This window comes from Plectropomus leopardus, chromosome 2 (assembly GCF_026936395.1).
Source record: "Plectropomus leopardus strain MGB_pleo_1.0 chromosome 2, ASM2693639v1, whole genome shotgun sequence".
Classification (NCBI taxonomy): domain Eukaryota; kingdom Metazoa; phylum Chordata; class Actinopteri; order Perciformes; family Serranidae; genus Plectropomus; species Plectropomus leopardus.
Genome location: NC_142177.1, coordinates 15380180 through 15394491, shown reverse-complemented (window position 1 = coordinate 15394491; position 14312 = coordinate 15380180). Strand labels below are relative to the sequence as shown.

The 14312-nt window shown below is 38.2% G+C and overlaps 1 protein-coding gene across 2 annotated transcripts; it reads left to right on the top strand.

Annotated features, from left to right (window-relative positions):
* Positions 1-3382: 3382 nt before the first annotated feature.
* Positions 3383-14070, top strand: idh3b (isocitrate dehydrogenase (NAD(+)) 3 non-catalytic subunit beta). Of its 2 annotated transcripts, none has more exons than XM_042502363.2 (11): positions 3383-3516; positions 5105-5278; positions 6371-6491; positions 6651-6711; positions 6822-6954; positions 8167-8300; positions 8444-8546; positions 8660-8806; positions 9327-9421; positions 9905-9965; positions 13521-14070. In XM_042502363.2, exons 1-11 carry the CDS (start codon positions 3463-3465, stop codon positions 13596-13598), a joined length of 1161 nt encoding a protein of 386 aa, XP_042358297.1. In that variant the 5' UTR covers positions 3383-3462; the 3' UTR covers positions 13599-14070. The 2 variants fall into 2 exon arrangements, with proteins under 2 accessions (XP_042358297.1, XP_042358288.1); XM_042502354.2 differs by lacking the exon at positions 13521-14070 and adding an exon at positions 10921-11665.
* Positions 14071-14312: the final 242 nt, after the last annotated feature.

Genomic DNA, 14312 nt, shown 5'->3' with positions numbered 1-14312 from the left:
GTGTAACACTTCATTTGGATAGTCCACCAACAGAAAATGTATTCAGCTGGCTATTTCTAACATTTTAACAGTCGATGTTTATCTACAGAGTAGCTACAAGTGACACTTTACTATATATTGTCAGAATAATATAGCAGAACTAAACTTAATTGATTCTGAGAACATGTGGGTATGTTGATGAATTATTACATATACTCTATTGGCAAAAAAGTGAAAAAGTTGAATTGTTGAATCTTAACTAATATTGAAATGTTACCAATACTCTACTATCCTACTTAAGTGTTACCTCTTCTCTGAATTTACAGATAATAATCTTGTTAATTAAGAAAAACTATAATAAGTGAAATTATTTCATTTATTCAAAAAACCAAGTAGATTATTTTTTCATGAAAATATTTCTCAGAATTCTATATAAGACAATAACCTTGTTAATTCAGAGAGATAAGAGCAGAGTTGGTTTTGTTGTTTTGTTTTGTTTTACAATGAAATTTTTTCTTGTAATTCAGAGGGTACATACATAGGGTGTATTCGTCAATCTAATCTGACACTCTACACTAAAATGAGAGAGCTGTTGTTCAAAGAAACAGTGTTTCTGCATGTTATTAATCACACCTTCACTCCGTTTGGGGCTCTACTGCTGTCTTCTCCGCCCAGAGTACACTCTGCCACTCTCAGAGTGGAGTGCTCTGGTTAACCAAACAGTACTTTCCAACAGTGCTCCGAATTTAGAAACGGCCCAGTTGATGCCAGAGTGCACTCCGGTACTCAAAGAAAGCATTTCTGTTCTGAACACACACACACACACATATATATATATATATATATATATATATATATATATATACTTTTAAAAAATAAAATAAAATAATTGCCTAATTTCCTTTCCTGATGCACATGTTGACCACTATGGATGTGTAGCCTACTTCTTCCATTTTCCAACCATGTAGGAGAACTGTGGTGGTCAACGTCAAAATGAGAACAGCCCTGTCTAGAGCCAGTGTTTGCTTTTTCCATTCTGGGCTAATTTAGAAACATAGCAGACTCTGTGTAGGAAGACCCACTCTAAACGTAGATAGAAATGGCTCCTGCTAAGGTATCAATAAAATTATTCTTATTATTTTAGGTTATGCACCGATAAAAAAAATGCCCCTAAATCCTATACACTGGACCTTTAAGTTTTTATTAAAAGGTCCTTTAGGTATTTAAAAGATTACCAAGGATCTATGTTTCTGGAAAATGAATATCAAATTCTGTGGCTCAGATGTAATGATTTTGTAGGAGAGGAACCAAATGAAGAGGGTTTTGCACAAACAGCAGGGGCTGCCTAGAAAGCCTGGCTCAGGGCAAAATTTCCACAGCTTATTAGATGCCCCACTTTACCCCCCAAAATTATGCTAGCATGAATAACCAAATGAAATACCCACCAAGGTAAAGGCGGAGGATTTAAGTGTCAGAGGGTAGCCCGCTGATCTACTGTTTCATGATGGGGATTTTAAAATCCGACGTCATCCTGTGTGTCAGCAATGAGCATCACATGCCTGGAATAGGATTGGGAATCCCCTAACCTATTTAGGATGGGCCCATTTCAGCGGGTGGAGCCATGGCAGCAGCAAATATAGGCTAATGTTACAAAAATTAAAATGGTAATTGAGTAAAAGAGTCAGCAGTGAGTGTGACAATGTGTATTATCAGCTGTTCACATAAAGATAGACACAAGGGACCCACCAGACATTTTGGGCCCACCTGAACTCAGCTCAACAACAGCTCTGACACACAAATGACTGTAATCCCGAGCATGTTAGGGGCCCTGTCAAGCTCTGGGCCCCCTAAATCATTCACAGTGAAGTAAACAGTATGAGCCTCACAAAGAGCAGTTATTGCAGCAATTTGTATTACTTAATATTTTTTTTATGTGTTCCTGTTCCTTATTCTGTTTACCCATCTAAATTTTTGCCATGTATATTTTTTGGAAGTCAAGTTCAACTGACTTTTCAGCACCATCACAACATTGCCTATGAAGACTTTTCACAGAGGCAAATGAGCACATGAGTTTACAGAGAGCCACTGCCTGCTTATGTACAATGGTGTTTTCCTGTTTTGTTTTGTTTTCTGAGACTGTTCATACACTATCCAACCTCAAGCTGCAGATCTAAACATTTTGTTAGATATAACAGTTTGAACAGTGGAGAAATGAAAATAAGAAGAAGAGATTATCCTGTATTACCTATTTTTTAAGCTTTTTTTTTTGTGTGTGTGTCAGGTGGGGGGCAGGGTGGCTTTTAGGGCTCCAGCTTGAATGGTTACTCAAATGCCCTGAATCCTTTAAGTTTTTGTTGACTTTGTATCATTTGCCCTCAGTCTCTCAGACTGTGCTGGCAAATCAGTGGTGCAAAAGTCATATTAATTCTCTATTAGCAATGCTGTTTCCGTCCTACCTATAATTTCAAAATACTACCATCGACATTTTGTCTCTTTTTAGATGGCACGACCTAGCTGGCCTCCAGCGTTTTGCTAATATGTGGTTGAATTTAGGTTGTGGCATCATGTGACAAAAAATAATGGACAACATCTAATGCCAACATCAATTTAACGTAGAACACTAGCAACGGATGGTGTTGATATTTTGCTGGTTTTTTGTTGTGTTGTTTAGTAACTGAAATCCAGCATCTTCCGAACGTCTTATGCCAGTATCATCATTACACAGAATAACGACATTTAGTTAAAAGGTATGGAGAACAAAACCCAACTTCTGTGAAATGTTATTATGTTAACATTGACAAAACATTGAATTTTAACGTTGTTAAAATAATAACAACAATAATAATAATAATAATAATAAAACTCACTGTAGGAGCATACCCCCACACCCCCCAGGTTTGGGCAGAGCCCTGAATGTCAACATCTGGCTCCAGCCTTGTAACAGAGCTCTCTTTACTATGTTTTAGTCCAGGTTAATAGGCTACATGTCATGACTGGCCATTAGGCGGCCTGGCTGCCTAGAAAAGACAGGCTGTGTCAGCTCTGTCAATAAAAAGGTTGAGACAGAGCAACATTTCCTGCAACAATGTAGCACATATATTAGAACAAATTTCTTTACAAAAATTGTAAACTTTCTGACCAGATTCAAATGCAACAAATAATTGGAGATAAATAATGTTAGTGCCACACAAGCAGCAAGATATGTCAGCACATATCCAAACCTAAGAGACAACCAACACAGCTATATACAGTGGACATATATTATGCATACAGCAGATCTATAATACACACACACACACACACACACACACACACACACACACACACACACACACATTCAACACGTGTTTATAGGTAAACATGTATGAGACATACTACAGTATGTTCACTTCCACACAGCAGCTTCTCTGTCCACTTAGGGGCGCCGTTGTCCTGTAGCGCTCTACCACTGCTGCACCACAGAAGAAGAAATTCAATTGCCGCATGCCTGTAACGATGGCGGCCGCCCTGAGAGGGAGCTTAGTAACATTGGTCAAGGTGAGTACACAGATTATTGTAAAGTGCTCATTTGACACATTCCTCGCAAGGAAAGGAGTTGCTGTAGTTAACGTTGTTTCTTTGTTAAACACGGTCATCATGTTATCTTAAACTGTCACAGAAAGAGTCGGGCTGGCTGTCATTCGTCTGTGGATGCTAACGGTAACCATTAGCGAGCCTCCTTCACTGACAGTCCGTTTGAATAGCCGCTGTCAGCCTCAGGCAAAAGGCGATAGTTTTAGTGCTTTTATGGCTCCGTTTTTTGTCACCTGGTCCACGAGAAAGCAAATTTCGGTCGTTGGTAGATACTCGTCAAACAAGTCAATGTCTATTGAGCTAAATCTGGGGTTATGTGATGGAGAGAGCTAAAGTAGCTTGTTAGCTTACTCAGGTAACTCAGACATGGAAACCTCCTTGTCAGTGAACCATCAGTTACTTAAAACACACCTAAAACATAAGGCACATAACTCATTATGGCTAACCACTGGATAACTGTCATGCAGAATAGACGTCAGATAATGCTTGTGATCTGATTACTTGTCAGTCATCTCCATTTTTCACCTGACAAATTCCTAAATGTCAGTGGAAATCAAGAGATGTGCATTTGCCTAGATTTTCACTTTAAAACTGCAGGTGGCATGACACGGTGAGGTTTCATTCAGCAGATGATCAATAATTTTGTCTATTTCCTGTGGCTTTTGCCAACAGGTCAGTGGCTAATGATCATCCAGGATGTGCATGAACTATGTCTACAGCAAAGTTGGAATAACTAGAACTAAACTAAAACTAGGCATGACAAAAATCAACATTTTAGACATCTAAAATTGAATTAAAAGATAGATTAGGAAAAATTGAAAATAACTAAAACAATTGACAACAATCTGGATCTTGCAAATGAAACTAAAATAGGAAATATACAGCAAATGTCTTTAGTTTTTGTCTTTGTCAATATGAGTACATTTGCCCAGACAATAAGCATGAGGAGACGCTGGTGCATGTTTGTTGAGAGTGAGATGTCTACATGACTGTGAATAAATTGCTTTGCTTGTGTTTTTTGTTGTAGTATCTATTCTGAACATCACTCTACTTTATATTATAATAAAACAAATCTTAATAAAATACTGAAATCAATAAAAAGTAAACTAAACAAAACTGAAGTGAGCACATCCACTCTGGAAACTAATTAAAAGAAGACTGAATTAAAATGATAAATTAAAAACAAAATAAAAAGGAAAACTAATAAAAAATACAAAACTTTAGTAAGTCTGGTCAACAGAGATAAAAAGTCACACCCGTCTCTGCCCATCCCCAATATTATCTAATCAAATAGACACCAGTGTGACCAGCAGTGGGAAACGGTTAAAATGCCACATAAAATTTTTGAGGTCACAAGGGGTCAAAAGGGGTCACAAGAATACACTGCTTTGTTTTTGCGATCACAAGTAGAAAAACTTGAGAATCATTATTATACCCAGAGATATTAAAGGGAGAGCTATGCAACATGGCATACTCAGAATAGTAGACATATTTGTTTTTTCATGGCGCAACATATTTTGCTTGTTCTGAGTGTCCTCTCACCCATCCTCAGAGCCTGAGCAGCCCCCGGTGGCAGCAGCTGGCCTCTCGACCACTGAGTGTGTCTGCTGCTCTCTGTGGCCCAGAAGCCCCGCCAGCTCGTGCAGATGCTGTGTTCAAGGTCACAATGGTGCCGGGGGATGGAGTGGGACCTGAGCTGATGACTGCTGTCAAGGAAGTGTTTAAGGTATAATGACGCAGAAGAATCATCACTGCCTTTTGTCTGTTTCGAAAATAAATGGTGCAAATTATTAATGAGTAGAAGAAAATGCAAACAAGTAGCAGATGTTTTTATAAACATCTGTAATGAAGGAATTTCTTTCACCAACTTATATTATTTTTATGTTTGAATTCTATTTTTTCCCAATCTCTCTCTCTATATAATATATATATATATATATATATATATATATATATATATATATATATACACATATGTGCTGATGACATCATAATTAAGTAAGTATAATGCAAGTGACGAAGGAGAAGGACAATTTCTGAAAGTGGTCCAATATTAATAATAGGTTGCAGGGCTGCAGCATAATTTACATCATCTTAAACTGTTTGTTTTTGCCATTGACAGGCTCAGATTATTGTCAGATAAGTGTTGGCAACAATATGCAAAGGATCCTGACAGAGAACTAGAAACATACCTGAAATCACTGTCGCCAAACCCACCAGACTTCATTTAAATAAACAGTAAATTTATTATCGTAAAACGAATTCATTCAAAGTCAATAGAAACAAAATAAAAGTCATATGAAATGTCTTGGTTTCGCTTTCCACTATTTCAACAATTTCCAACTCCTGTTTGGTTGAAATAAAGTCCTAATTCACCCAGTTAGATGTGAAAATACACTGACTCTACACATGCTAAAATTAGTCTAAATTAAATGGAGTCTGGTGGGTTTGGCAAAAGTGATATTGGGTCTGTTTCTTGTTAAACAACAAGGATCTGACTCTTTTACAAAATTGTGTATCCCTGTAGGGATCTATTCCATAATGTCAGACACTGATAAAAATACTGTGAGCCTGTCAGTGGCAAAAACAAGCACTTTTAGCAGATGCACACTGAGGGTGCATGAATGCCCCACATGTTTATATTGCAGCCTGTTTCCCTACTGCCAGCTGCAGCCCTTTTGTTCAATGCTGCATTTATAAAGTTGTTCCCACAAGTCACTTACACACACACAAAAACATGCAAAAATAGGGCCTAGGTTCAAAGTTAGCCTTAAAAATAACTTGTCCTGAAGCTGTCTTCTGAATGTTTTGTCTCCAGGCTGGAGATGTCCCCGTCGAATTTGAGGAGTTTCACCTGAGCGAGGTACAGAACATGGCCAGTGAGGAGAAGCTGGAGCAAGTGTTAACCTCTATGAAGAACAACAAAGTGGCCATGAAAGGTAGCTTTAATTACTGTTTTGTCTCCTCTCATAGTTCACCTTCATTTAAGGACAAGAAGATATGAGTTATTTAATGGACGGCTGTAAAGTTCAGTTCATGCAGTTTTAAAGGGAATGAAACAGACCTAACGTGTGTTGGTGATGTGCTTGGCTACCCAGGAAAGATTCACACACCAATGGAGTTCAAAGGGGAGCTGGCTTCATATGAGATGAGACTGAGGTAAAACCAGAAAACAAGTTGTGCATATTTTTGTGCATATTTTGTGTTTCTTTTTATTACTTTGTTGTTGTTATTGTTGTTTAATATCTACCTCCCTATCCGTTCCCCAGGCGTAAACTGGACCTGTTTGCTAATGTGGTTCATGTAAACAGCCTGCCGGGCTACAGCACTCGCCACAACAACCTGGATCTGGTCATCATCCGCGAACAGACTGAGGGGGAGTACAGCTCCCTGGAGCACGAGGTAAACAACATGTCTCCTCACTGCAGTCAGTCAGAGGATGAACAGTCTGTTTTAAACCCACATAAAAAGGAAATCAGTCTTTTTTTCATTGAAGAGGGAAATTTCCCTTGAGCACACAGAGATTTGGCCAGCAGTAAGCAAGCAATAACAACAGAGATGAATCCCTCTGACAGAGTTGCAGAAATGGGACAATGTGTCTGTAGTTGTTTGTAATTTAGGTTTTCTACTTCTCACTCATTGAGGGCCAAATGTTGATTGCAACTCATGTAATCTTGTGATCCCTAACTGCCCCATGGAGCCTGCTTACAGTTGGTATGAACATGCATCTTGGACAGTTCTAAGTCTGTCACACCTGGCTTTGGGATGGGTCTCGACATGCGTCTCATGTGACCGCTTGTTATCGGATCCCACCCCGCTCTATATGCAAGTTAACATGTACTCTATATCATATCATCCACCATAACAGGAGACTACTGCTGCAGGAGTGTGAGCTCCACACCAGGGACAGTTAATGAGAGTCCACCAACTCCACAAACACAGTGACAGGGCTAACTGTTAGCATCACACAGCTAATGTTACCTAACGGTTCATCAGCATAGTTGAGCCGTTTTGGTGTTAATGTGACTTTGTTGTAAAGGTCTAAACAGATGCTGCTGTATTAGCTTGTGCTAATCGGACAAACATCAAATTGATTGTTCGCCTGGAGGAGAGCAACTCCAGAGACCCTCCCACAGCACTGCATCTATGTAGCTGCAGCAACAGAGAGTTTGCTTATCCAACAGGCAGTCAGATAATCAAGGACATCAGGACACTTTAGCGTACACTCTGCTGAAAGATTGTAACCAAAACACCTCAGAATGTGGTCTGAACATGTTCTCTCGATACTTTGAGGATGCATTTGGCACATTAACATCTGTTCTCTTGTTAATAGCAAGTCTAAACAGGATTGTTTGTTGGCAGTGTGATATATTACAAGTTGTCTTTATTGGCCAACTAATGGACTTCAAGCCTAAAAAGAAGGTTATTGTGTAGACAGCTTCGTTCATTAAAACTGAATTTAATCTAGTCTGTCATATAAACATGTGCTGAATAGCTAAAAAGCCACTGTAAATAGGGTGTAAAGGGTTTTTCATTTTCTTGCACTGTTGATTAGTTAATGCTTAAATGAGAACGTCTGAACTAAAATAAATGTACCCTCTTCTTGCTCTATAGAGTGTGACAGGTGTGATCGAATGCTTGAAGATCATCACCAGGGAGAAGTCACGGCGCATTGCCAAGTTTGCTTTTGATTACGCCACCAAGAAGGGACGAAGCAAGGTCACCGCTGTTCACAAGGCCAACATCATGTAAGGATACGGAAAAGTATACACATTCTTCCGTCTTCTTTATCTCCTGGTGTTTTATTAGATTCTAAAAAAAGTGTTAATTTGGGTTGTGATTTGCATTTAAGCTACAGCAACACTTGTCCTCGTTCTCTGTCTCATCACAGGAAATTAGGTGATGGCCTGTTTCTGCAGAGCTGTGCAGAGGTGGCACAACTGTACCCCAAAATCAAATATGAGAACATAATCATTGATAACTGTTGCATGCAGGTATATACAGCCTCACAGATCATTCTCCTGACTTTATCAATACATTATTTGCTCTTGTCTCACTTTTCTATTTCTTGTTTAAATATATCAGTATCTGTGTTACTTTGCTGCAGCTGGTCCAGAACCCATACCAGTTTGATGTGTTGGTGATGCCCAACCTGTACGGTAACATTATTGATAACCTGGCAGCAGGGCTGGTTGGAGGAGCAGGAGTTGTTCCTGGAGAGAGCTACAGTGCAGAGTATGCTGTCTTTGAGACTGTGAGTTTCCACTGATCTCTTACATTGTTATTGTCTCATGGCTAGCCAGTCATTCTCTTGTTTAGTTCTGACTAGGGATGCACGACAGTACCACTTTATATATATATATATATATATATATATATATATATATACAATAAACAATAAACAAATGTTACATGCATTGAAAATAGTCGTATTTCATGTCTTAATCTGTTGTTGGGCCATCACAATAAGAGTATGCATAATACGATGTTTAGTCCACTACAGAAGAGACTTGATGACTTAAGACTTTATATATCAGCATGTTAGATATTGGTAAAAATCCAATATTTTTAGAGGGTTTTTTGTTTACTGACAGATGAGATGTATGGCAGAATATATTAATGACACACTTTAAAAAAAAAAAAAAAAGCAAAAGTTATTAACCTAGTATTACTATTGATTCATCTCAACCCAGTTACTGTATTTAGTGACAGAGAAGACTTAAAGGTCTGTCTTCAACAGTGCCATCCTTGATCCCCTGTCTCATCTCTTTCAGGGTGCACGCCACCCGTTTGCACAAGCTGTAGGAAGGAACATTGCCAACCCGACAGCCATGCTGCTCAGTGCTTCTAACATGCTCAAGCACCTCAAGTGAGTCATCTTTTGATATTGTTGTAAGAAGTGTTTTGCATTTCACACTGTACCTCCTAATCTTTTGTTCTGGTCCAGCGCATTCCTCAAGCCTTAGAAAACAGTCATAATGGAACAGTGTATCCCGAAATTTAAAAACACATATTTTATCTCTTCCAGATTGTTTCAATGGGAGTTGCAGAGTGTTGCAGATATTGGCTTCAGAATTGTCTGCCTTCTCTCAAATATAACTGAACAAGATAGCACTCGACTTGTGCTGCTCAAAGGGCCAAAAAGTACATTTGATAAACTCAACAGCAATGTCTCTTTCCAGAAATCATGCCATCTAGTTCCATTATATTTGCGCAAAGGCTTGACCAATATACCAATATAATATTTTTTACTTTTGGGTGAACTGTCCCTTTAAGTGCCTGCTTGTCTAAATGTTTGCATGTGTACAAAACGTTAAGGCCACCTTTCAGTTGTTACTGTATTGTGTTGCAGCCTGGAATATCACTCCCAAATGGTGTCAGATGCTGTCAAGAGGGTCATCAAACAGGGCAAAGTAAGTGTGTCTGTGTGTGTGTATGTGTGTGTGTGTGTCACTTGTTATTACTGTGTGCCGACTGGTGCATGCAGGCTGTGAACATTCAGAGGGAATGTTTTCTGTTAATACAAGCAGAGCTGAATAAAATGGGTGGTTCTGCTAACAGGACTTGTATAACCTCAACCTGTGTTTCTAAATTAACATGTTGCTCATCAGTTTTGTGGGTTGATAACTGTAATCTCGTGTGAGCGCTGTCAAAATGCTACAGGCACTGAAGAAAATGAAAACTACAATAAAAATTAAAAGAGCTTTTTCACATAAATCAGATACCAGCAATGACAGCGGCACATTAAGAGCAGCGATAGCAGTTTTTGACCCACAAATGTCTCCTTGTCAAAATCTGCAAACTGTACCCCAGTATGTTAGAGAGCCTTTTATTACTGACTTTTCAGACTGTACATACTGTATACTTAAGCTCTTTTCCTGCATTTCACCTCCTCGCTCAATTTCAACCTCATAAACGTGCAAGGTATATGCATTTGTCACTAGGGCAACCAATGTTTTTCTTTTTAAACTGGCTTGGACTAACTGTCTGTTGCACCTGCTCCATGACACTAACATACACTGACACAAACACCAGCATGAAGCCGGTCAACCTCAGTCCCTCAAATATAATGCACGGTCAATTCAGCCCTAAAAAAATCTCATTTCAGCAACAAAAATCATGACAGATTTTTTTTTGCTATTTCATTGCTGTTCTTAAAGAGGTGATGGAAGTGATTTGGCTTTTAATGTGAGGAAACTGATTATTTTTAAGGGATGTGTGTCATTTGAAGCAGAATTTGCCCGTCTGAAGTGCCCTTCCTCTCCCTCTGCCCTTTCCTTTGATTCCCTCCTCTCCTTGTACCTCGTTATCCTGTGTGTGTGTGTGTGTGTGTGTGTGTGTCTGTGTCCATCTGTGTGCACATCCCAGGTACGAACACGAGACCTTGGCGGTTACTCTACCACTGGCGACTTTGTGCGTGCTGTTGTGGAAAACCTGCGTCACGGACCTGTTTGCTAAGATGTTTTGTCGCACTCCTCACTGACATTTCCTTAAATCTGGACTTTGTTCTTAACATGAACTGGAGGCGTGTTAAGACTCACCTCCCCTCTCATTGCTTAAAGACACAGTTTTAGCCAACACCATCATCCATATTTATTTGGTTTAAACAGGATCCGCTGATGCACTGTGGAATCAGTGGTGCCTTGTGTTGTATTTGATTTAAAATTGTGCATTCCTCTCATGAACATTTACATCAAACATCTGTGTCATCTTTACATCTTTCCTCAGAATTGCTGTCCATGTGTTTGCATCCATTTACCTTTGCAGTTTCTACTTTGCTGATTAAGATAATCTTTTCACTCATTCAGGGAGACCTTTTGTCTGCCTATTTTCTCTTGTTATCACAAATATTGTTAGAAACTGTAAAGCCACCAGACTGCCTTAATCAACAGAATATTCTTCTTCTTTACCTCAAAGTTCACCACCAACTCATTGTTGCTGTCATTTTCCGATAGCCTCTCATAACTAAACATCTAAGGATTGACTGCTACTGTAACTCAGAATACAGTATGATAACACTGTTACATCATGATCCGATAATACCGTATAATATCTGACCTACATGTCTTAACATTTTAAATAAAACTTTGTTCTGTCATTGCAGTGCTGTAAACTCAGTTAAAATCTGATTTATTTTCATTGGTTTTGTTTGTTTTTGCATTGATTTATTGTATGGGAATTGCAAACCCATCCTAATGAGAAACTGGTTGATGTGTCTTGCTGTGAGATTAATAATTCAATTGATTTTTTTTTTAACATTAGCATACAACGTACAAAATGCAGTTATCTAGAACCATAAGATAATGGCGCTTTTCCAGATATTATTCTATTGAATGTGAAATCATTTTCAGGTGCTCAAACAAAATGCTAACTTTTCTAATAAGTTTACTAACCAAAGTAAATCTATGTAAAAGCCACAGTGTCCATAAGCCAGTGATATATTCATTGTGAGTGGAGAAGTGACAAATCTTGAGATTTAAGTGCCATTTTCGCATGAAAATTCACTTAAAAGATGAATAAATTATCAAAATAGTTAGCAATTATTTTTCTTTCAGTTGACAAATTGATAAGTCGACTAACCGTTTCAGCTCTAATCTACACTTGGTTGAACTATGAATCCATATACTTAAGATTATTAGTCAAATGTAATCTTACAACAGCTCACAAAGTGAATAAGGTCATTTTTATATTTACACATAATTTCCAAGGATTCATATGAAGTTAACACAGAGTTTCTTTCAAACCATTTACACTTTGAGTATTTAAAACACTGCTTTTTGTCTAACTGTGCTGCAATTTAAGATTTCACAAGTAGTCAGAGGTTAACCACAAATAATTTAAGAAAAAGAAATTTAATACTCCCTGTTTTCCTTTGTTCACCTTTGGTGCAATCTAACTTCTGTGTCTTTCCAGAGAATGTTTCCAGTCATCACTGACAGCGGTTTCATGTCCTTTTATTGTTGATCAAATTTGGTTTCCTTTTCGATCAATTATCGGTTATGGAATTTCATGCCTGCATATTTAAGCTTGTCCAAAATGTGATGTAATATTGAAAGAATAACATTTTTTCTTTGCTTAATAGTCATTGTTGGACTGAATGGTGACTATAGTGACTATTGTTGAATATTAATTAATAGGACAAGACCAAAGTTAGGTAACCTGCAACTCTTTAGCCTCTCCAGTGGCCTCTTGTGGCTTTAAAAAAAATCTAAATTAATGTTTTGGGGAATTTTTTAACTTTAATTTCCTTTGATAATTCAAATAGGCCTAAATTGATTCTTACAGCCTCCCGTGAAATTGCGTAGCCTATAACCTAAATGTAATGTACAGCAGTTTTTAACATTGTGTCGACAAAAATGTGCGTTATACATCATATGACCTGGCGCCATGTTATTTAAATTTTGCTTAAGTTCAACTAGCAGTGGCTAGTCTCAAGGCTCCCTTGCCAGACTAGCTGTGGATTACAATTTCAAAAAAGGAAAAGAGAATTAATTAAATAGTGCGTGGACATATTCCTTTGCCGATGCTGCGAAGTTAAAGTAATTGTCATAAATAGCCCACTGCAGAGTTGCCACCTTAATAAACGCTCATTGAGATCCATTGGTAATGTTTGATATATAAAAATATTTTAAAAATATAAAAATAGTTCCCCTTATAGTAAAGGTTGCCAAACCCCTTCCATCTGTGTCCGGACGTTAGTACTGTGTCTGGTTTATGGACTTTATGTGACTGCTACATTTTAATTTTCAGCCTCTAGTCATACTAAAATAAAAATGTGAGAAAATAAATCAGGTTAGGAAATGACACTGCAGCTTTCTAAGAGTCCATATCATGCTGATCATACTAGTTGTGTATTCTGTGAGCGCAGTTCTTAAAGGCTCTCTAACATGCAGGCTGTGATACTGTATGTGGACATGTGTTGCTGCAGCTGTGCATATAGTAACAAACTGTCCTTATGTTTGCAACAGGTGCGCACTGGAGACCTGGGGGGCTACGCCACGAGTGACGAGTTCACCCGGGCTGTCATTGCTAACCTGAACGTCTAAGAGTTGTATTTGCAGATCTGTCAGCTGCTGACACATGCACACGTTTTTTTTATTTACATCCTGTTAAACAGATCTCTTTGTTGATTGTATGCATATATTCCAGCAACAGTTTGCACACATTTTCCAACTTTAACACAGTAAAAGTAAAAAACAGCTATATCCACAAACTCTGGTTTGCAGCCAAGCATATAGAACAACTATTAAATCTAAAGCAAAAACATACAAGTTGAACATGCAAAGTCTTATAATCTGTACAAAACGTGTTTCCATGCTGTTACAGTGTTACACACCTACCATTCATTTTCTGTTCTCTACCAACATCCTGTAATTTCTGCTCAATGGTTTTATGTCGGGACATTAACCAGCAGTCAGGATGTATGTATGCTTTAATATTATTTATTAACTTGAAGTTTTAGCTTGATTGCTTCTTCATTTATTATGAGATGAAAAATAAATGAGATATGACATCTTGTGTGCGAAATCCTTGCGTGAATGTTAATAGAAGACTGATGTAGTAAAGTAGGCTGCTGGTGGCTCAGTCAGCACGCATCACCATGTGCCCACACATATGCACGTCAGGTGGACTGCAGAATCTATAAAACTGATTATGAGTGTCTGGCTGTGATAAGATCCAGATTCAAAACCATGAAAAAGAACACATGAAGAAGAAGAAACCAAACAAAACTCACCATGTCTGCATTGTTTTTTCACTCT

Excerpts from the sequence above, each read along its gene's own strand:
- idh3b (XM_042502354.2), top strand. The coding sequence starts at position 3,463 with ATGCCTGTAACGATGGCGGCCGCCCTGAGAGGGAGCTTAGTAACATTG. Across the intron at positions 5,279-6,370 it reads CTGTCAAGGAAGTGTTTAAG|GCTGGAGATGTCCCCGTCGA; the intron begins GTATAATGACGC and ends TTTTGTCTCCAG. Across the intron at positions 8,301-8,443 it reads GTTCACAAGGCCAACATCAT|GAAATTAGGTGATGGCCTGT; the intron begins GTAAGGATACGG and ends GTCTCATCACAG.